The 24,338-nt window shown below is 42.7% G+C and overlaps 1 protein-coding gene across 3 annotated transcripts in view; it reads right to left on the bottom strand.

The window, feature by feature from the left end:
* Positions 1–24,338, bottom strand: part of METTL21A (methyltransferase 21A, HSPA lysine) — a 65,347-nt gene that overhangs the window by 28,706 nt on the left and 12,303 nt on the right. For all 3 annotated transcript variants that reach the window (XM_069225966.1, XM_069225964.1, XM_069225965.1), the window contains exon 2: positions 14,966–15,118. In XM_069225966.1, the coding sequence (XP_069082067.1) occupies positions 14,966–15,112 (147 nt within the window). In that variant the 5' untranslated portion in view covers positions 15,113–15,118. The remainder of the gene's footprint in view (positions 1–14,965; positions 15,119–24,338) is intronic.

The following is a 24,338-nucleotide window of genomic DNA, read 5'->3' as shown; positions in this document are numbered from 1 at the left end:
TTACAATTACAGACTGCTTCGCCTTATGCATCGCACTAATTTGCGATGGGATGACAAACTGCTATATCGCTGGATCTTGCGACGGCAAAACAACACTGCTATAAGAAGGGAAAGTGCAATAAAAAAGTAAACATTGTTTTATTCCCATATTAGTCGTAGGAAACAAAACTTTACTATAAAACCGTTAGTTAAATAAGGAAAGTTCCTCAATTACAATAGTTTTTAATCATCAAAATCAGCCCTGGAGGCGTCACAGAGCCATCCAATGGGTGTTTATTTAAACACTGGAATTTATATTAAGTCTAGGCTTTTCAATCTCGAAACTGAGCAATAGTAACAGTAAAGCCTCAAAACTCACTCAAAATCTGAGCAACGAACAAGGGCATAGCGCCTTTATACGTGGTATGAAAACACAATCCACGAATAGCACAAGGGCACTCGGGAGTACACATTAACCAATCCTTTTACAGGTTAGTGATCCAGAGCGAATGCTCTTTGGGTTTAGACTACATAGTAGGGCAAAGGTAAATTAGGTGAAGGTTCGCTGCACCAAAGTCCTCTTTGTGGAAAAGCTAGATCTTCCTGCACGGTCTGACTTTTTGGTAAACCGAGTGTTTTTTCTCTAGTCAAATCGACAATCACACAACTTAATTGGGGGTGATCCATCTTATTATAGCCATTTGGTACCAGATTATGGGTACCCCCGTTCTGAGCCAGTGCAACGCCTAATTTGCCTGCATTGCACTTGACCCTTCTCATACAAAGATAGCCTCTATCCCCTTCCCAGCCCCAGGCTGTCATGTTCATAACCCCCGACAGGGAGTGCAGGTCAGTTGGCTTGAGGAGACCGTCCTGATTCATTTACTGTTTGAGCCATAATAGCCCAGACAGCTTGGAGATCTCACATTTTTAAGACTTTATAAGGGCATTTTAGCTCCCCACTTAAGAGACCATAACCATAAGGCCAAAAAGGAAATGGTGGAAACGTTGAACTTAGTGGAAGCCAGCTGGATTCTCGATGCCCATAACCACCAAATAGCCTAGACCAAGGCTGTAATAGTATGGGATGCTTCCCTTCAATGTACCGGGCCACGATGAATTGTTACTGACCCACGTTTACATCAATATGTGCGATTATAAAGATAAGAACCAGTTATGTTCTCAGCTACTGACTAGACTCGAATGACTTGAACAGCTTCCTAACCAGGCACTGGTGACCCACCCAGTCACCTGTGGCATCAACACCAGATCAGAGACCTGCACCGGTGACATTATTGTGGTGCAGGCCTTGTGGTTTCAGCTGTAGATTTTAGGGCTTAGGAACTAATGTGTTGTACATTTTGCAGTATTTAAAACTAAGCAACTGAGGTTTTAGCCTGAAGAGTTGTCCGGTTTCATAGCCATCTTTGGACCAGTACAACGGTGTGGTGCAGACTCCCCACATTCGTACCGCTTCCATAAACTCTAATCCCTTGTAAGAGAAAGCCACTGCAATTACCAAGAGGGCAGATTAATTCCTAAGTCCTCAGAGATACTTCTGGTTTTCTTTGCAGATCACAGTTTTAACTGCTCAATTTATCTGCATGTAAGTTGAAGCCCCTTCCCTCTTTAGAGTAAATGAACTAACTGGACATTTGTTGAACCTGGCCCTTTCTGCACGGTTATCACCAAACGCTTTGCCTTTTGACCTCCTGTTTTTGCTGAAATCGTTTTTGTTGGCTTTAGGACTCTAGGCACTTTACCACTGCTAATCAATGCTAGAGTTCATGTGCTCTCTGCTTAAAGCATGGAAATACACGCTTATCCATAATTTGCATGTTTCATTAATTTATAGGTCCCTAGTAAACTGCACTACTTGTGCCCAGGGCCTGTAAATTAAAGACTTCTAGTGTGCCTGCAGCACTGATTGTACCACCCATTTAGTGGCCCTTTAATACATCTCAGGCCTGCCACTGCAGAGCTAGTGTGTATGCAGCTTTAAACTGCCATGTCGACCTATTAAGTTAACTCTCTTGCCAGAACTAAAATCGTCCTTTTTAATGTACATTAGTCATCCCTAAGGTAGGCCCTGGACTCCCCAAGTGCAGGGTACAACATGTTTAAAAAGTAGGACAAGTACCTTTACATTTTACATGTCCCAGTAGTGAAAAACTCTTACATTTGTTTTCATTACTGCAAGGTCTAGCTCTCCCATAGGATAACAGTGGGATTGGTTTATTACATTTTAGAAGTGTAATTTCCAATTGGGAATAGATGGAACCCTCTGGTTTGGTGTCTCTGGAATCACAATTTAAATTCATAACTTATGGTGAAGTCAGATTTTAAATTGTAATTCTGAAAATGCCACTTTTAGAAAGTTCGCATTTTCTTATTTTAGCCATTTGGTTCCTTCTGCCTGTCTCTGAATACATGTCAGGGGTGGGGTGACAGCTGGTTATGTGCATTCCCTCTAGACAGCCACACACAAATGGAGCTTAGGTGTGACTGACGGGCCATCCACAGTCTGATGGGCCATCCTGGACAGGATGGGAGGGAGCTGCTGACACTTACGCCTGAATAGGCAGAGTACTGTCCCCACACAGAGGGCTGTATACCCTCCTGTAGTGAGTCTGGAGCTAGGGCAGAGGGACTGTGTGCACTTCAAAGGCCTCTCTGGGTATTGGACGTCAGACACCACCAACTCAGTGCACTACTGGACCTGTGAAGAACTCTGCCCAGAGGAAGGATTGCTGGGCTGCTACAAGAACTGCCACTCTGGACTGCTGCTCTGGAAGAACTGCTTTTCTCTGCTCTGCTGTCTGTTGCCTTCTGCCCTGCTGAGGATGGACTAGACACATCTCAATTGAACCAGAGTGACTCCAAGGGCATGTTGGCTGGCCTCTGACATCAAAGACTTCTCATTATCCTGCAACAGCACCTGGACTTTGCTTGCTGAAAGCCTTGCCAAGTGGTGCCAATCCAGTCATGGGGCCTTATAAGTGGGTATAAAATGCTGCAACTGCCAGAAAGTGCTGCAACTGCCAAAACTGCCCAACAGCTTCTGACACATCTCTGACATTGTGCGGCTTGGAACCAACACATCGCCTACATCGAAAGGAATGATGCATCCCCGCCTCTGATCCCCGCAACTGTGCTTTGAAGATGACACATCGCAGAACCAAGGAACTCCTTCAGCAGGCCAAAGCCTGGTCCCTGTACCAGACCTGTGCTCCATCGCAGTTGACCTGACTTTTTTGATTTGACCCAGTCAGGCGCACCAGTTACCGCTTGTGGGTGCTTTATTTTTGTAAGCACTATAACTAAGTTTAGTCTTTAAACGTTCATCTCTCAGCTTCTACTATTGTATTTTTGTCATTTTGGTCATGTTTCGTTCATAGAAATATAATCTAGTTTTCTAAACTGGTGTGAAGTATTTTTGTGGTGTTTTCACTGTGTTAATGTTTGAAGTATTGCACAAATACTTTACACATTTCCTCTTAGGTTAAGCCTCCCTGCTCTGTGCCAAGCTACCAGAAGGTGGGCACAGGAGATTTTATGGTGTGTAACTGACTAACCCTGACTAGGATTGTGGTTGCTGCTTGGAAAGGGTGCATACCTTTGCCAACCAGAAACCCAATTTCTAACAACATTGATATTATTCACTGTAATTTTCTGTTTCATACTGTATATGAGATTCTAGCCCTTACCGTTCATAAAGGCTCCTACTATTCTACTATCCTGCTCCACATCCTACAGATTTTCCCTCTCCTTCATATCCTTTCCTAACCCTGTTGTCATCTCTCTCCTTTCATCCTTTTGAGATTATTCTTTCCACCCCCACATCCTATTTATTATCTTCCTCATCATTTGCCTCCACATCTTACTTACTGACCTACTCTTCAGACTCCACATCCTCCTAACTTTTACCCTTTGCAATCTTCTCATCCTTCCACGCTCCCCCACAGCTTCATTCACAGCTTTCCATTCCACACTCAAAGTCCTCACTGACCAACTTCTGCAAGCTGTGACTTTAATATGTAAACCAACTTTTACAGCAGGCGGTCATCATCAAACGTCAGTAGATTTGGCTGTTGGCAAAGTGATATTTTGAATTAAAAACACTTAAGCTCAAGCCCTCAGTTGAGGGTATGAAAAATTTTAAAATATTATGTGGTAAATTTGGAACGATGGGCTTACCACACCTTTACCTTATGGGGAACTGGTCATAATAACTGGTTTTCCACAGTTACCTTTGCGTGGGATGAAGATATTTAGGCATTGCTAAATTTTTTGTATTAATTTTCCAAAGTTTTTAACAGACATTTTGTTGTTGAGGATTTGAGGGCTACTAGTGCTTGCCTTGTCACTTCACAGCTTTTTCAATAATGGAAAGAAGAATAAATCATAGGAACCTTATAAGATGTAAGGAACAACAGTTTCAGCTTTTCATAGAAACAGAAATTTATTTTTGGAATTTCAATGTTCATTCCCAATTTAGGCAGGTTAGCTGTCTGCCAGAGCTGATATCATCAACACATACAAATACACAGTGAGCGGGCTATGAGTCAGCTGGCTTAAGCCACTACATGCTTGCAGAACCTTCCACGTTTTACATCAGCCCACAGGAATATTGTGCACATTTCCAGTTGCAAGAGGAAAAGAAGTCCCTCTTAAGCATCCCACACTCAGTACAAATGATACTAGAAATCATTGGAGCACTGAGATATTCAAAGCTCTACTCCCAAAATATTTTGTACTAAGGGTAGCAGTGAGAATAGAAGTAGCACTGCCTATACTTTCCCATTTCTAGCTCAAACCTTCCAAATACATAGATGACAATTTAAACAAAGGAAATCACAGCAGCCATCATGAGGGTGCAAACAAGTAAATACATATTGTTGTATATTTATACATTTACCTCCCATATTTGTATAATTTATTTTTTATTACTATTGCTTCAGCCTCATAAGTGCCTATACTTTTATTTCAGATCATTTGTTTAGTTTTCTAATATGTCTTTTTTCTTAATCGTTTAAATAAGGTCTTAACCAGATACCATATGTACCATCTGTACTGAATGCTCACAATTAACTGCTCCTCCACTTCCCCATCGCACCATTATCACCTATAATCCATTGGAAATGAAACTACACAACATAATAAAAAGTATAAATCAAGCGAATCCAGACTTTAACCTGGAATAAAGCCACTACCACAGACTAAAACGAGCCGCAGAGTTTATTACACATAAGGTGAAACTATTTCTCATGCTAAGCAAATTCAGAACTGTTGTCCAAGACTTGATTATTTAAATAATTACTACACTGAAAAACATATGCAAAGAAGGTATAACTAAACCAGTGGAATCCTTGGAGTGGGTCTCCTCAATAATTCTGGTGCATACGAAGACAAGCAAATTGAGATTAAGTGTCAATCCCAGATCCCTTAACAAACTGATTCTGGTTCATTGCAACCCCTTACCCAAAATCCAAGAACTATTTGTGATCATGGCAGGGGTGAAATTATTTTCAATCCTTACTATATGTGCTCTTTACCATCAAATAAATCAACCCCTAATTGTACACACTGGACCACTTTTCTCCATCCTGATACTGGCTTTTTATTTTATTAGTGCATGACTTTTGATTTTCATCGGCCACCTACATTTTCCAAGGACTTAGGGACAAACTGGAAACATGAATGATGCCACTGCTGTTCAGGAGGTGAAAACAATAACAGATTTGTAAAGCTCTGAAAATCTTGCAGGAGCAAGGTAGGATGCTCCAATTGAGAAATGTAGATTATTTACTAGGAAGTAAGCTGAATATTCAGGACACTGTAACCTGTGAAGGTTTAAGACCACAAGAATTTGTAAGGCCAATACAAAAGCACAAATACCCAAACCAAAGAACACCTGGTTTCTTTTCTAGGTTTATGCAAATAATATTCACAATTTGTTGAAAATGTTTCTAAATGAACAGCTTCTGTTAGAGTACTCATAAAGAAGAATGCTAAATAATATTGGATGTAATACATGTCAGTAAACTGTTTTAAAAAATACAAAATTATTAATACCCTCTCTTTAACTCCATTAAAGGAAGATGCAGACTGCATTGTGAACCTTGAAAGCCACTGGGGTTGGTCTGGGTGCAGTACTTGCCCAGCCATGAAAGGGGGAGAACTTCTCTGGCAATCTTGCTGCACTTGTATCCACCAGGGTGCTTTTTCAAGATAAGCAAAAGTAATCCATGCCTGAAAGAGAACCTCTAAGATGCAATTGTGGTGCTAAGTATTTTAAAACTTTCTCATGGAGAAGACAAATCACAATTAGAACTCATCTTAAGCCTGTCAGGGAATGGCACTGGTATAGCTTCTTTCCAGCGAGTTACAATTTTGTACAAGCTGTGTGAATCCAATTTTTGTATTCAACACAATGCTGGCAGGGATAATGGTAGAGTTGACTACTTTTCCAGGCTGTCGATCAGCAATGATTTGGTAGACTCCAGTGTAGCCTTTGATCAATGCGTTGGCTTGAGTGAAGGACACCTTTTATTCAGTATCTCATTTGATCTCTGAGAAATAACGTCTGAGAGGAATGGAGTCTCACTGCACTCTAAAACAAGAATTCATTCATTGGTCACAAAAGAAGATGTTAGTTTCAGAATAAATATGATGTGCTGACAATCTGTGTGTATAAGTGAGCCTGAGTAATAGAGGCCAGTGGATCCATTTTAGATGCCCCTGGTCTAGTACATGATCAACGGTGAAGTCTATGTTCCCAGGCAGGGGAAGTATACTGCCTGAAATCATGTGGCTTGTCGTAGGGGATATAGACACCCAGTTGAGAAGTATGGAGACAGGACTACAGTTGGAAATTCAATAAGCCCTTTTGTTAATGAGGAGATGCTGATTCGCCTTCCTTAGCACTGGGGTAGGATTGCAATTTCTCTTCTGTGCACTGAGGAAGTTCCACCAAGTGTTTTGACTGATTTCAGACTCAAGGGAGTCCGCTAAGCCTTCTCTTGATATATGTATACTTGTTAATATCTTCTGAGAAGAGGGACTACTTACCAGCTCTTGCAATGTTTGAAGTGAATGATACAGGGTTGTACGTTCTGTCATGTTGTAGTTGATCCCACAGAGTGAGAGGGTGCATCTTGTCCTTATGAAGACCCCTCTAGGCAGAAGAAGGTGTGTGGGAGAGTGGTTCAAAGCATTGACATATTAGAAATTTCGGAATCTGATGATAATTTGTTTGGGAGATAGATATCGAGCCTAACAATGATTGGGTCCACGATTAGCTTTTAATGTTTGAGACTAAATGTTCTGAATTATTTGTTTCTAAATCACATTGTCAGTTTTCACAAGTCACATGCACTGCACCACTTAAAGTAGAGCATCTTTTTGTATATTTATGCTTACTGTATAATAATGCTTATAATTTTTATATCAATGCAATTTGTATATATCTTGCCGATAGTGAGCTTGTTCAATGAAAGACTTATTTGACTAGAAATGTTGAATATGGATTTGATGATTCCGAAGAAACAACTGTTTTTCAAACTCTCCTTCTTGCCCAGCTTCCTAGGAATATGGTTGCCCCATGTTACTTCAAAACAATTAGTCTTGCTGAGCACTGCCATTTGGTGTCTAGGGGCAAGAGGCAGGATCTTCAAGTATGACGTTGTGATCATTTGTATGTATGAGCAAGCCTGAGTAAATGAGGATAGTAGGATCCATTTTGGATGCCCTGGCATATGATGGAGGTTGAGAACTATGTTTGGAGATAGAGGAAGTGTATTGCCTGCATTCCTTTAGAGGCAGTGAGACGGTCCAGACAATAAAATGAGTATGCTGGAGCATGAAGACAGGGCTAGGCTCAGAAATTCCCCGAGGATTCCTGTTAGCAGGGAGGTGAGGATTAGTCTTCCTGAGTACTGCCTGTTGGTTGATGGTAAGTGAGGGTTGGAAATGTAGTTTCTCTTGTGTAACGCAAGGACATTTGTAGTAGAGTTCATCCCTTTTTGTCTGACCCTTATTTCTACTTCAGTTGGGCGGAAGACAAGCAGGTGCAGAAACCTCACACTTCTTTGTTCCTCTGTTGGGGGTGCTCCAGGCTGGTGGCAGTCCCAGTGCTACTTGCTTTGAGAAGCTTCATTCTAGCAAAGGCTGTGTAAAGCAGCTTATGGAGGAAACATGAAAGAAGAAGCATACCATATTGGTTCAAAAGTTTGAGACCATGGATCCACAATCCCGGTTTAGAGGCTGTGAATTAAAATGGAACTCAAACTACCCTAGTTCCAAGTCCTGTATGTCCACAGAAAGGAGTGCCCTCAAAACACTGAAAGGACTGCTGATCAACCAGGGCTGGTGTCTGACTGATAACCAGTCTCCCAGGGATGAGAGAACATTACCTGAAGTCTGTATCTGCCTTGAAAAACCTAGAAGCCTGCCTTCTTGCTGAGAGGGGAACAGGCTGCCTAGCCCTGAAGGGGAGACTGGCCAGAAGGAGTCCCAGGTGGCTGTGGGATGTCTAGTGGGAGCAGACTACTAAGAGAGAATTAGGGAGCACCTATGATTCCTGTACCCTCTGGTTTGTCATCCTCATCTTGGAGGAAACCATAATAATATGGACATCTCCCGTAGGCCTGGGCAGGGGCAGCAGTTACCAGATTGCCAAAGACCCAATCCAGGCTTCACCTTCCTTGGTCCAACTGGGATCCCAACACCTGTGACCATCCCAGGATAATCCAGCCAGCATATATTCTCAACCCCGGTAAAGACTGATGAGCCCGTGCCTATACCTGCACCAGACCCCTCGGCATGGCTACACAGACTGAGGCTTGGTGAGCATGAGAGACAGATTTGATCTGCATCTACCCTCCAATGCACTCCAGCAGGCTTTCCAGCTCTTCTAACAGAAGGTGACTGAGGACTCTAAATGTGCCATTCATCTAAAAAAGTGAGTAAGAATAAAAAGGACTGCATGCACATTTGACTCGTCATACTACTACTGCACCTGAGCTTGATTCAAACTAACTCCTGTGAGAGCTACCCAGAAGAGAGTAGCAGAGGCAACAGTGCAAGTGTAGCGATTCACAAGCACTGTTTTGTATGATCAATGGATTTGTGTATATTTAGTGCAACTATGTAGTTATAAGTACTTGCTTTCTCATCTGGGTTTACACATATCCCACACTGCTGTGGAAGGCACAGTACTCAACATTGATAAGATCATGCAGGGCATGGAAAAGTATCTCCCCTTCTGGCGGAAACTACCATTGTCACTCGCGGAAAGAGTGACCCTCAGTAAAATGCTAATACTTCCATGGTGACACGTTTTATTACTAAAGAGAGTGATCTGCAGAACGGACACAATAACAACTGTCCTTCTACGAGGCAGACCACCTCCCGGGGGTTAGGTCCAGCATACCAAAGCCCTCCCAGATTTTGAGTATTAATACTGGGCATCACAGATGCAGCATTTACAGCTGTGGAGAGACAAAATTACAAGGTAGGGATGCGTGAGGAACAGTGCATTTGGTACTGAAACGAATGGCTCAGAAAGCCTTTTACCTTATACTGTAGTATCAATGTCTCAGACCTGGGAGCAATATTGTAAACATGTGGTGAGGGTGGAAATATGGGAATACCCATTCTTCCACAAGCAAAGACGGGCGGCAGAGACAGCTGTGTGGACTGATGGAGGGTGCACAGAAATTGGCAAGAGGGGCAGGCCTTTATCACATTTAAGGAGGCTAGACAGAGGTTCTCTGCGGGTTTGGGCCAGTTTTTGGCATTTGCTAACATGACAGCAGCAGCTCGGCACTTCTAGGGCAAGGTCCCGGGTCAAACCCCGGAATCTACCACAATACAGGTGACTACAGAACTTATTGATTGGGCAGACAGGTCTCCTCCTTATAGAGGCAGTGTTACAGAACCAATCCAACCAAACAATAGTAACTTTGATGATTTGAGCCATGTGGCAGATAGACAGGACTGCCCTGTTCCCACCCCCACCCAAGTTGGGCTAGAGGGATACAGTACCATAAGATTGTTTCTAGTAATACCTGCTTTCACCTGATTCAATTTAAGATTTTGCATTGGGTCTACCGTACCCCACAAACCACTAGCAATATAGATCCAACGCAATCGAATGAAGGTTAAAAAAAAATCAAAATGGACTTCCTTCAAAATATCTGGGTGTGTCCGGTGGCCTGATAAATATTGGGTGAAAATGTTGAAGCCTTTGTCCCTGATTCGGAAGGTATCAATAAAATGTTTCTTGGCACACTATACTAGGGTTACACCCCTTGCATAAAAAGGGTGACATTTATTTTAAATGTGCATCCTTACTATGAGCCCTTTTCAAGCATAGAATCATGATACACTAAATACAACCCCAGGACCCTTCCTTATAATTGTGGCATAAAGACATTTCTGATTGTTTCTTAGAAGCAGAAATACAGATGAAGATGGTGTGTACAGATAAAAAGCTGCAAGATAATCTGCAGGAATGGAAGAAGATAACCAACATACTTTTGGGGAGGTGATCCTAGCAACCCACACTTATCACACGTCTCACAAAATTGATGTTACTCTACACCTGGGGGCGTTAAGCTATACATATATGGGTGTGACTGTGTATGTGTCTGGGATTGTGCTATTGTCTGTCTGCTGGTGCATGGTCTTTCATGATAATATTGGGCAGTTGCGTTTTTGATGTCTGACAAACTACAATAAAATGTGCTTAAAAATAAGTTTATTTCTTGAAAAGACAGGCATTGGGCTGGACTGAGATGATTGTGTCTGTTGGTTGACTGTTGAGAGCTAAGCACGCCCACACTACCTCCCTGAGAAGTCTGTGACTACTTACCCTCGCTACCTTGAGAGTCAAGTGCAGAAGTACTTGCAGAAGTCATGTCCCTATTTACTAAGAGCTGGTCGCAATTTGCATCCAGTATATTTGTGACCAGTGTAGTAATTAGCAAACTGATATACTAACAGTTCAGTTTGCAAATTACTGATTCCATTTGGGTAGCAATTCGACCTATCTCATGAATATTATTGAGGTAGGTCACAAATTGAGAGCCACTAGGAATAGTAGCCATCACAGAGATGGTGAACGAATGTATGATGGAACCATGCATGTTGGAACCATGCATGCCTTAACAACGTGGTTGAAACCACTACTTGTTTCCACGCATGCTTTTAACACACATTTCTTTACAACGATTTTTTGTTGTAAAAGCATGCCTAGTAAAGGCATGTGTGAAAACGGTATGCAAAACGGCATGCGTGGTTCTACCACACTACCTCCCCACCTGTCATGGGGCCCAAAACTACCCCACACCTAAACTACCACAACCCCACCACCTGCCCTAAAAACAAAACTTCCCTGAACCCCAGCCGCCCTGAACCCTAAAAACAAAACTATACCAACCCCCACCCCTAAAAACTGAACTACCCCAACACTCCCCACCCACTCTGAGCCCTAAAACCTTCCCCCTAATAAACTACCCACCTTCCACCCCAAGCCCCCCCAAAAATTATCCAAACTCCCCCACCCTGCCCCTAAAGAAAATGAAAAAATAGTGCCACTGCCCCACCCACCCCCTAGCCCTTAATCCACACCCTCCCCTAAAAAGACTAAAAAGAAACAGCACGACCCCCAAACCCCTTAAAAAAAAAAAATAGCCCAACGCCCCCACTCAATACCTTAATTCACCCCACCCCTAAAATCCCTCCCAAAAAAAGCATAAATCCCTACCCTAAAATACCCAGACTGCCCCCACCCCAAAAAAAAAAAAATAGCCCCACCCAAATCCCTTAATTCACCCCGTCCCTAAAACCTAAAACAAAAATAGCACGACCACCCTACCCTTAAATACCCAAACCTCCCCACCCTGCCCCTAAAAAAAAAAGCCCAAAAGCCCTTAATCTACCCTACCCTCAAAACCTAAAAAAAATAGAAAAAATAGCACAACCCCTCCACCCCAAAATACCCAAATTCCCCACCCCACTCCTTAAAAAAAAAAAAAAAAAATAGCCCAACCCCCCTGCCCACTCCACCCCTAAAAACTACCCCCAACCCCACTTACCTCACTGCATCCTCTCCCGATCCACTCTGCGTTTTCCTGTGCCTTAACCATGCATATGGTAGTTCAGCACATGTGTGGTTAAGGCACAGAAAAAGGCAGTTGTTGTTCCGGCAAGCGTGGTTACGCTTGCGTGGGAAACATCTGCGTTGTTCACGACGCGTTGTTTAAGACGTTTCCCATGGTGAACTGCTGAACTCAGCAGACCACAATATCTGTGATTGCTTTTAAAGAAAGCATTTTAAAATGCATCCTGTTTCCCTTTATGGAAAGTGGGATGTTACAAAAAAAAAAAAAGATGTACAAGTTTAATTTTTTAAGCGCAGGCAGTGGTTCATGTGACCCCTGCCTATTGTTAAAAAGTGATTTTTTTCAACATTGACAAAGGAGAGGAAGTCCCTTACTTTCTCCTTTGAGGAGGTGGTGAAAGATCAGAGTTTTGCGACCGAAATTCGGTTGCAAAACATTAACACATATCAATCCGATTTAGTATTTGGAAGGGACGCCCTAAACATTCCCCTTCCGAATACCTAATCGGTATTTAGTTGTAAACCAAAACTGCGATTCGGTAACATGTTACTGTATAGCAATTTAGTTCTGTACATAAGAAAATGACTTGTTGAGGTCACAAACGGCCCCATTCTGCAAACGGGTCTCTTTGGGACCACGAAAAGGCTTTGTACATCAGGCCTTTCGGGAGGGGTAAATACAGGCAAGGAAATGCCAAGTGGGTCAATCACAATTTCTCTAGAAAAAGTAAGTAGAGAGAGCATCCAGCTGCTGAACCTTCCACACTGCACCTCCTGCATTCAGATGCCCATGAGATACTGCGCTAACCATGCCATCCCCGAGGACATCTAATGATCTTGCTCACCAGCAATCCTACAACAATTAGCTCGCAGCCGCCAGCACTTCCAGTCCAAAACCGCTAAGTGCCCCCTACTTTATGAAAACACAGCAATCAGCTGTCAAAACAAGCACACACGAGACAATTATGTAAGACAGAGGAAAGGAAGCACCTGTGACAAAACATAAAATGTGACAGGCATGCATTATAGTAATCTTGTAATTGACTCAATGAACACCCTTCTCCGTACAAACGTTTATGTACATGGGCCGGCTGGGCTGCATATAAACAATTACCAACACCCAGAAGCTAAGTACTTGATGAACTGGAGACGTGAGGACCCGCACTAAGCTCCCAACATGGCCCTACAGCCACACCACGCCACGTTTACCCAAGGCTAGAACCTTAGGTAAAGAACCACTGAAAAGGAGAAGAAAAATTTTCTTACTCAGCACCACACAGGTAGCTTTATAGGCGACTAGAGCAGCAATAATAAGAGCTAAAAAAAAACACACTACAGCGAGACATGTATTGCACCATTAGCTTTAAGGCACAAGAAGTAGGCTGTCACAATGCTGCCATCACCCATCCACCCACAGTCAACAGTAAACTGGGGAAATGGAAGCCACCTCTAAAAATTTTAACAAATCGGACAAGTAACAAAACTCGGTGCATGCAAATTGAAAAAAAAAAACAGTTCAGCAACAGACCAAAACCAGAACTAACTGCAACTCTCGAATCATCTACAAGAGATGTACGCAGAGATGTTCCAGGTCGGCAGGGGCCGAAGAGTGGCCGAAGCGAGAAAATAAACAATTGTGCAAGGTGTTGTACATACATGAATCATTATTTTAATCCGAGCCATAAATGCTTTTTGTGCATAGCCATTTTTCATTTATATTATGCTTGTAGATTAAGCATTCTAAATTGAATATAATAAAATTATAACTATCCAACTCACATTAATTCTCATCTTATCAACTTGTAAGAATGAAAATCTGGGGTAACCCATCAAGGCTTATACGCGAGCACACAGTTCTCCCCAGTGAACCTTCACCAAAGCTTTGCGTCACTTACTACATCACATGATCACAGTAAAGAATGTGAACAATCCACCTACCTACCAAAAACCTTAATTGGGGATTCATTTCAGATGGCATCAACTCTGAAAGTGGTCCGACCCAAAAAGAGAAAAGCTGGGAGAGCTATTGATGAAATTAAGTTAATATTTGAAGGGGGCAGCCAGGTACACTGTTTGGCATGGGTGTGTGTCACTACCAACGCACAGTAGGGCCTAAACCCATTGGGTATACCTACACCCAGCTCCACACAGCTCAGAGGAGTTAAGTTAGTCCCCCAGAAGGAATGTCACAATTTTTGAAAATAAGGCCACTCTCAGGTCCATGGCTATCTTGATATACTAAAGACCAAAAAAGAGAGAACTTAGCCAGATATAGGACACAAACTTCAGCAAGTTTCTGAAGCTTCTGAATCTTAGAAAAACAGGTGGGCACATTTGTGGGTCCATAAATTGTAATTCTTTGATTTGTATAGCAAGTTACTACCCAGGCGAGACCGTGAATGCTCCAATTTGCATCATTACCTGGTGCCCTTACAGAGTGTACGATAAGAAAAAGATGTAGGATAACGTATGTGGGAAATTGTTAGTTGAGGTGCAAGACATTCAGAGACAGGTTTCAAACACAACAGTGAGTAACGTGTTCTTATAGCAAATGGATAGGCCTAAAGCAGGCATTAAATTTAAAGAACTAGCAAGGTTTCTTGTTTGATAGACATAGATGCACACTTTCTGAAGTAAGAAGCTGAACAAGGAAGAAGTACAAACGGTCAATAATGTCAAAGTACTCATCCTCTACATGTTTTGCTTTCGATGGATTGGACCATGGAGCAGCTCTAGATACATTTCTCAACATGTGGACATGTTTGCCATTGCACACAACACAAAGAAAGCATAATTGTCCTTTACATATTTGAAGGCACCTACCATACAATAATCTTTTACATATTTTAGGGCACCTACCGCATCCCACACCACTGCTGCCACTCCTAACTTATTCCAGTTTTGCTGGATATGTATTGTGCGGTTTGCAAAGCTGAAGGTGGCTGCAGGCTGGTGAAATTTCAGTAAGCCACCAGCTAGTGTGTCATCATAGGGAACAAGGGCCATTGTTTCCTGTAAAAAATAAAAATAAAATAACAACGACAAATATACAATTTGGTAGGGATTCATATTTCCAGGTCAAATATAAACAAAGCTCCAGGACGGGTGCGTTAATACAACTTATTTCAACCAATATCAAATTCATTAGGTTAGACCAGGGATACTCAAAGTACGGTCCGCGGGCCTCATGCGGCCCCTCTGCCCTTTACATGCGGCCCCTGGAGCAACAGGAGCACTGGGCAGCTGTTTGCTCGACTCCGCACTAACAAAAATATTAAATACACACACAATCTTTAATTTCAAACTTAATTGGTGCTAAAGAAAGGAAGAAGGGACTCCTGCACTTAACTTTAGAAACGCCTTCATTTTTAAAGACATCTTGCAGCATAAGTGTAAAACTAAGACAGTCTCTTCAAAATTAAGTGTATTTAGTTAACATGCAGAACCTTTTCGCCTTAGTACAATTTATTTCATCAGTGCATTGAGATGAATTCCTTTTAAAGTGATAGTTTTCAAACATAAATGTGGAAACATTAATTATTTCCCTTACCCTGAGAACACCACCAATAGTAAATTAAAGAGGCAAGTCACTTGGTATGTGCACTTTATGGGTGGCCTGGGTTCCTATTATACATAAACAACATTATAGTTTATTAAATCAAACACAGAAGCAGGTTATGTGCAGTGCACACCATGAATCATGTATTTCGAGGTCATCTTAAATGTGATAATGCAGAAAAAGGAGGGAAAGTGACACTAAACAATTGCCTAGGATCACACAATTTGGAAAAGTGGGTAAGCTGGGATTAATTCCAGGTTTTCTGGTTTCCCATTGTTTATTTCAGCCACTAGATGTATATCCTTTGTTTCCCCTACACCTACCTTGCCACCAATCCCCCTAGTCACCCCACCTGACCGCCACCGCCCTGGCATCAGTGCGGCCCCCAGGTATGTCACAGACCAAACTTTTTGGCCCCTGGGAAAATGTTTGCGAGTACCCATGGGTTAGACTATTATGTCCCCAATAATATGGAGTGGTCTCTTAGCCAGAGGACTGGGGAAGCCAGTATCAGAGTAACTTCATAGGGAAAGTACCTTATCAGCAAACCCACAAATCTGCCAACTAGCTAACACAGATGAATGCACGTCAATCTTGGAGCAAAGGGAGCACGGAACTCCGATGGAGAATATTTCAGCATCAACGGGGCCTCTGGAAGTTAAAAGGTGGGTAGGCCAAATCCCCCGTAAAAACAAAAACACTAATTGCTTCCTTGAGCAATTATTTCCAAGTTTTTGAGGTCCCAAATAGGAGTATCTGAATGTCACCCTAATAGGAATTTTGGACCAATGACTACGGTGCTTACGGAAACCCTCTTCCACTTTTCAAACGAGGATGCCTACACAATGCCATTAGACATGATCCGAGGTCAGCAAAATGAAGGACTGAGGGGCCTTAAAAGAGTTTTCAAACCCATACTAAGGTACAATATTATGAGTAATTTGCCCCAAGGGCACGCATTTAAAAATGGAGAAATGCGAGTTTTAGCAGAATGCAAATGCATAGTATATGTAAACTATTTGCAAATGGCAATAATAGGAAATCCACCTTTTGTGCCTAGTCACCCTAGATGTTTCTGCTTTTTACAAACCCCATTTATGCAGATATTAGGACTCTGTGCACTGCGACAGCATTATTCAGTGCCACAGTGTGTGTGCTTGGTCCATTCAATCGTACTATGAACTGGTTTCACCCAACTGGGTTATTTCTCTGTACAGTATGATCAATGTCAGTTGGTGGAGAAGTTGCATCAGTGTCAAGGAAGTTAAATGCCATATATGGGTGGCGGATATTCAGATCACCCACAAATATCACAAAAATATGTGGCTTCAGAGGGTAGATTTGTGCACTGGCTGGACAGCAGTTTAATAGTGCTGTAACACATGGCAAGATAAAGTGTCTTTGCCATGTAGGAAAATCTATTTTAATATATTAGATAAATCGCCCCTAAAGCATGCATTATAAGCCCGAGGAGCTTGGTCCTAAATATATAAAAATGTGGCATGGTACACATTGGGAACAGTATGTTCTCATTGGGAACAATTATCCAAAAGCTGTTCTCATTGTGTAGGTAAAGTTGTATTTTGCATGAATAGGCGTAACCTTGCATAAAAATCATATTTTCATATCTCTGACTGGGAAAATCCTATACCGATGATTAAAAGTTATTTTTCTCTTAGTCTGAAAAATCTAATTTATTGGTTAATGTAGATTTTTGTTAACTTTGGTGGAAAGCAACTTTAAGGATTTATACTTTGCGCTGCCTAGGCAATAACAAGTTTAGAACCCTGCTGCTGAGAACCAATACAGATCCTTGGCTGACTGGAGGAGGGCTTGTGAGCAAGTCTGACAAGTGTCTCATAATAATCAATTCAAATTTATACAGTTTTATTAACTGCACAGAACCCACTTGATGCCTGACAAACAGTGTGCAGCAGGAGTAGTCTTCCACCCTGCCAATGTTTTGCATGTGACCTGGACTTCCCACAACTTGCATAATTCGGGGGGACGGTGTTGACTGTGATATCCAACAAAATTGAGATGATTTTGGAGGGTTCTATAAAGCTGTGCCTGTAGAGTGTAATGCCTGGCAAGAAACACTTCAAATGAAAACACAGATTATGGTACTTGGTATGGTGTTGGCTGGGAGGCAGATTACAATGCATTGGGTAGCATTCAAGGCCTCAGATGAATGGCGTGGAAGGCAGGGTTACTGAAGTGGACTATACCAAATGAGCAGCCTATAGAGCTCACTAGAAGAGATGACAAAATGGTGGAGGACTTGACAACCTGGGGTATAATGCTTAAAAAAAAAAATGATGGACCCGCCAAAAGGCAGGCCACCATGAGCATGAGCTAAGGTGACATGGGACCTCTACTTTGATGGAGGGGTAGCTCAAACAAGGGGTCTGAGTTGGGGTTGTGAACTGTATGTTGTATTGTGCTATCCAAATGATCACTGAAAGGAAATTATACCTCATCTTCACAGGGGAGTGGCTAGAGGAGGGTCTAGAAGTTCTTCAGGGGGAAGATGACAGGAGTCATCTTATTCTAGGGTTTGCAATACTCTGAAAGAGGAAATGCTACAAAAGGAATTGGAGAATTTGCAAGAAAGTAGTTAGGATCGAGTGGAGAGAATTATATCGATGGCTAGTACACAGGAAATTACACCACCCCACCACCACATCCTGAGAACATTCTCGGACCTGGTGAAAAAATATTTGTAAGGAAGGAATATGCACAACTACTAGAAGAAGAAGACGAAGAAGAAAACTCAAGAAATCCTGACATGCTGGTACTCAGGAACTGAAGCTGTTCTTCAAGGGTCAAGTGGCTGACTCCATATTTGCCTGCTCCAAGGAACCAAAAAGCAAAAGGACTACTGAATCCAAAAGTGACCAGATGATCAATGAGGACTGGAGCTGGCAGGTGCCTTGGCTGGAAAGAGATATGGTGCCTAGATAGCTGGCCCTAGGACCTGAATGCTGCAAGAGTGACCACAAGGACCTTTCCTAGCAGTTGGACATAGGTGGGAATTAATATATTTTTCCACCTGAGGGGGACTGAGACATGGCACTGACGCTTCCCAAGTAATCACATTGTTTAATATGGTAATGAGTTTAGCTGAAGGAGATCTTTCAGATAAACTGTTTGAGATTAAAGGGTCATAGTTAAACAAAACTGGATACAGTTATTGACCAATTCGGTCTAAGTTCAACTTTTCCCAAATTGTATGTTGAACTGTACCTCTTAGCATTTCAGTGCTCTGAAGTAACTGAAAGGCAAGATGGAGCGCTTTTGAAACTTATCATGCATTTTATAAACATTCGGTTTTATTGTGAATGTCATGTTTCCATATAATCAGTTAAAAAAAGGTCACAATTAGATACTCATTGCTGAGATTTGTATGTGTGCTGCTATTTACAGATTTAAATATAAGGAGGGCAAACCAGCCTGTAATCCTTCTTATACCATTAAATGGGTTGATAGAAACATCTTATTTATAATACTATGAAATGCAAAGATGGGGTAGGAATATCTATACATAAAGGGTGTGCTTCTTGCGGGGAACCAAATGTGGCTGCATTGTCATCTGGGGGTTATCATCCAGACATCTGTGCTTGCTCTATCTTTCTGCAGCCCTCTCCACAGATCTCCCAGATCTTGCTTCACACAAGGATGCCTCATACCCCAGCAGTCAGCCAGAAACCTCAGTGCAGTCCTGCCTCCTGGCTATGTCGAGAAACTAAGAAAGGTGCTTGACGAATGCCAGCACAAAGCCTGGGTGAGAGGTGACTATAGGTGCAAACTGCCGCGTTTTCCCCCTGATGATTGATGATTGTGTAGCGCTGGGATGCCTTCGGGTCGCCATGCGCTTTACAAATCTTATAAACTAAACTAAACTAACTACAGGAGCATGCTACCCTACTCCACCAGAGAAGCGAAGTGGTTTCCTTATACGGGGACCACAACTGTGCTTCAATTTACTTACAGGCGAGTTAAGATTTATGCCCTGCATGCATTTTTAATACATTACACATGACCTATTATACTCTACTGAAGTGTTTCATCAGTAACCGGGCTACATTTGACATTTACTGTCCTGCAGAAAGCCCGGGACCTTCTAGGCCTTCAAAAGGCTGAAACATGGTGACACAATAGTTGAGGGTCATAGGACCATAAAACCCTAAAGTACCCCAAATGTTTTTGTGTTTTATCCAAACCTACTGACACAGAAAATAAAGGGAAACCTTTGTGATCAGTAAGGTATTTTTATTGATCTTTAGTTCCCCGGTAAGAGCTAAATAAGTGCTACTGCTGGTGGGTTGAGCCCACCCTGGCCTTTAGGGGCTGGGGTGGACCAGATGATGAAGCATGTCACTACTAGAGTGGGTGAGGGTCACTAAAAAAAAAAACAGAAATCTTTCCTAGAAAGGAACAACCAATAAAACCAAGCATTAAGAGTGTTAACAGCTTGATTTACTTTTGGGTCTAAGGTACTCTACAGTGTTAATAATGCTTGACTTAAGCCAACAGGATCCAAGGCTAAAGCGCTGGTCTGATCTTCACTCCCATTGGCACAAGATTGGTTTAGAGGACCCTGGGAACAAGCCCACACACCAAATCGACTCCACTAGTGCTATGATCAGCGCCACTGAAATTATGCGGCAGAGAAGGACCAAATTATGCTGCAGGGTTGACTAAATAATGCAGCAAGAAAAGGATTATTTTGTGGTATTACTTCAATATTTTGCCGTTTTTACAACTGGTCGCAGTGTCTTGGAAAAGAGTTTAACTTATTAGTGCCAATTTAACACTCAAATAAGAGAATAATCAACCGAAAGATGAGCAGTAAATCTATGAAAAAAGCATTCTGGTGCACCCGAATTTAAGTCGCTATATTTTTTTAACTTTTGATCTGTCTGAGCAAACAAAATTGTTTATTAAAATCTACAGATTATGCAGCTGATGATGGATTATGTGGCACATGCAAAATCAGGCAAAAATTGTCACAGAAGCAGAATCACGTGATTCCAGTGGCCCTAGCAAGGATACAGCTGTGGCCACCCTCCAGGAAGAGTGGGACTAGCATCCCATATGTGTAACTCTGTGGGCATCTAATATGTCAACTGAGGCACTGGCCTGAGAAAAGTCCAAATGGAGGTTAAGCTTCACCCAGTGAAACTTGGACAGAAAAACTGAACAACCATAACAGATCCGATTAAGGCAGTCTCCCTCTAAACACCAGAATATTTCATCGAGGAGACAGAAATCAGCAGATCATAATCTTAGTATCCCCCATTTTCAGAAGATTGGCTGTCTGGCTTCACAGTAAACCTGATTTGGATTGGCACGCTCTGCGTTGCAGACATAGACGCACACTTTGAGGAAGTAATCCAGAGGAGAATATGTGTTTTTGCTCCGCTTTTATTTAGGCCTTAGATGACTGCTTTGTGCTACCATCCAAAAGCGTGAAGGATATCTGGGCAGTACATGACCTCTGCAGGGCTGTGGCCACATGCTTCCTTGTACATGGATTGATTGGCCTGCATCCAGACATTTGCCCTTCTTCTCTGCGAATGAGTGCACAGAGGTGAATCTTGTTTCTTCCTTTGTAAGAGACTATAAAGATGATCACTGCCACCACTGTCAATACTCTACAACTTGGCACCTGTAATCATGATCTGTATGGATGGTCCTCATGGTGTGCGACTCTAGATGACAGAGTCTCGTTCTGGGTCTCAGTCCGTGTCACAAATGCCTCTACGCATTCACTATTGTTGTGGTGAATAAAAAATTTACACTAGCAAGCTAAGTATTGCATGAGCTCACACACCAAGCAGATTTCAGAAATCTCTGGTGTTTGTGATAAATCTATAGCCATCTATAACTTTAGAGTGACAGCCCTTTCTATGTGTCGTTGCCTTTGCTGTAGTCTATTCTTGATAGCCAAATGTTCTGTATTAAGACATTTCATGATTTGCAGGGAAACAGCACAGTAAAGTATGCTGTCAAGTTGCAGGAACCAACTGAGAATGGTACTTCAGAAGGATGGCTAACCCACATTACCTACAAGAACTACCATTTCGTGCAGTGTTAAACATCAATCATTTGCAATAATAACTACAGTTAGAAAAAGTAGAGCATATCCGAATGCCAACAAACTGGGTATTTTCAGAGAACTCTCAAGCCCTAATGTGCACTCTAGAAAAGTATCCTGAGAGGTAGGGATCGCTGGCTCACTTAATAACTGGTAGTGAACAGTGCTGTAATGACAGTTTGTAACAGAGTCCGTGCCATCACGCATGTCACCTGTAGAAAGATCAGCAGAGAGGGCTGTCTGGATGTTACCATCAGCAGGCAACATCATATGGCACTTTGGTTTGGGAAGAAAAGCTAATGGAGGGGTGAGCAGTGGGAGATCTCCTGCAGGCTGACAATAAACTAGCCCCTCCTCAGTCCAAATCCAGTACAGTGGCACCAAGCTGAGAAGCGCTCAAGCCTTGAGGAGCAGGTTATCGCCCAACAATGTTCTCTCAGAAAAGCGCAGGGCCCTGTCAAGAGCCTCCTGAAATTCCTTTGCCCGTTTGAATGACTGAAAGGTATATCTAGCCAACTTCCAAGGAGGAGGAATCTACATAATCGTGAAAGTCACACACCTCTCCGAAAGAGACCACTTCTTCACTGTGCTGTCTCTATGACGCTATCTACATGACCTACAGGGGATCAATGGGAGTTATCACTTATCTCAGCTCCCTATCGATGACTGGGCCTAATTACACAAGGGAAGAAACTTGGCCCTATCCCTAGCTTAAGCTAAACATTGGCCAAGTGTCATACCCTGGCATGGACCTCGGTTGTCCCTCCAGCAGGGAGTAATCAAAACTCTGAACATCCCTATTGGTAGCCTGTGCTTGGTGGGGGTGGGGTTTACCCTTAGTCTTCTGACTCGTCCTGATTTGCTCCACCGTTCATCATATAAAATATGTATTAATTACAGGAGACATACATCGCCTTGCAGAGCCAGAGTAGACTTTCTGACAGGATCAGCCTGCCGTCGCGATAGTCACTGTTCCTGGCTGTGGGACGCTTGGAATGTCCTGGAAACAAGGCTCTGGTTCACGGCCAATTGAGACTACCAGCTGGATGCTTTTGGCACTTACCATTTAACTCACTGTGTATTTGTCCAGTAGACTTGAACTTTTGGGAGTTTATTTTTTTAAGCCCCAGGACTACTGATTGTGCCTCTGTTACTTTATTGCAATAGACATGGTGGAGGTATAAGCAAAGCCAGAAAGACAGCAAGAGGAAAGAGGATAGATGGATAGAGATCAGAGGAAAAGTTAAGGGAATGAAGGAAAGAGCACCTCAGTATTTGCTGGGTCCATGGAGAAGAATTCTAACCCAGGCAGTAACAGATGCAAGCAGCTGTTAGTTATCACAGTCCCTGTGGCCTTTTGCTGGTCCTAGTTTAAAACCCAGGAGTGGCAGGACCCACCTGCCTGCAGTGATGACAGGGAGGCATGCTAGCCCCCCTTTGTTATAGAAGGTAAAACTGGTTGTGCTCTTCCCAGTGCCGCGCTAGAGGAAGGAGCTGGCTTCTTTCCTGCAGATTAGATGGACAGTGAGAGATTACTCTACACTGAAAACCTAACCTTTGAACTTGCAGACTGAGAGTGACAACCGGCGAAGTGAAAGAGACACCTGTGCTCCAAGAGGGAAGGGTAACAGAGTAATTTAGCAGTGAGGACACATAGCTAGTGATTTCAACAAAGGGATTCGGGGTCTTCGAGGCCAGAAAAGAACCACCACTATCACTTGGGCCACTTAATGGACCTTTAGATGCAGCCAAAGGATCAAAGGAATCAAAAGGGAAAGCATGTGAAGAAGAGGCCACGGTGTAGAGAGGGCAACCACTCCAACAGACACTGGAGTGCGAAATCAAGAAAAGTATCTTTGTAGTAACTGTCCTCTGGAGAGGTAAACAGATCCCGGAAAGGTCTCCCGAGCATGCAACATATTTTCACAAATATTTCTGGAGTTAGGAACAGATCATGAGAGGTAGGATACTTTCTGCTAAAGAGATCTGATTCTACATGGTTAAGATGTGCATCGCTCTCAGAGACAAGAAGATGATGCTTTGCCTATAGCCCAATCTTCAATGTAATAGAATTAAGGCATAAACACTTTGTCCCTCCCTGTCTGTTCACATAGGACATAGCACCTATATTGTTGGTTCAAATCAACACGTTGATGGAGAATCTGTAGCTGAAACTGCCATCTTACTCGAAGAATCTCTGACAATTCCCGCCAGGTCAATGAGTCGTCTTCTCCTGAAAAGACCATCTTTTCTGCAGGAGCAGCTTGTGCAAGCAGAAGGGGTGGGCGGCACGCAGAGGAGAGGTTGGAGAGTCGGGGGGAGAATTAAAATAAAATATAATTTAAAAAAAACACTTACCTAGACACCGCACGCCGCTCTGCTCCTCTGTCTCCTCGCTGCAGGCACAGTCTCCCAGCCTGCCCTGCAGCCAATCCTGATGCTGCAACTGTGTTGCTGGCCTGCAGAGAGCCTACTGTGCCTGTGTTTAGCCGGCCTGAGCAAGCCAGCCAAACATACATACACAGTGAGGGGGAGTGCTATGCACGTCACCCCGCCCCTTTAAAAGAAAACGT

This window comes from Pleurodeles waltl, chromosome 3_1 (genome assembly GCF_031143425.1).
Source record: "Pleurodeles waltl isolate 20211129_DDA chromosome 3_1, aPleWal1.hap1.20221129, whole genome shotgun sequence".
Taxonomy (NCBI): domain Eukaryota; kingdom Metazoa; phylum Chordata; class Amphibia; order Caudata; family Salamandridae; genus Pleurodeles; species Pleurodeles waltl.
Note: the sequence above shows the minus strand (reverse complement) of the source record. Positions and strands in the feature narration are given on the sequence as shown.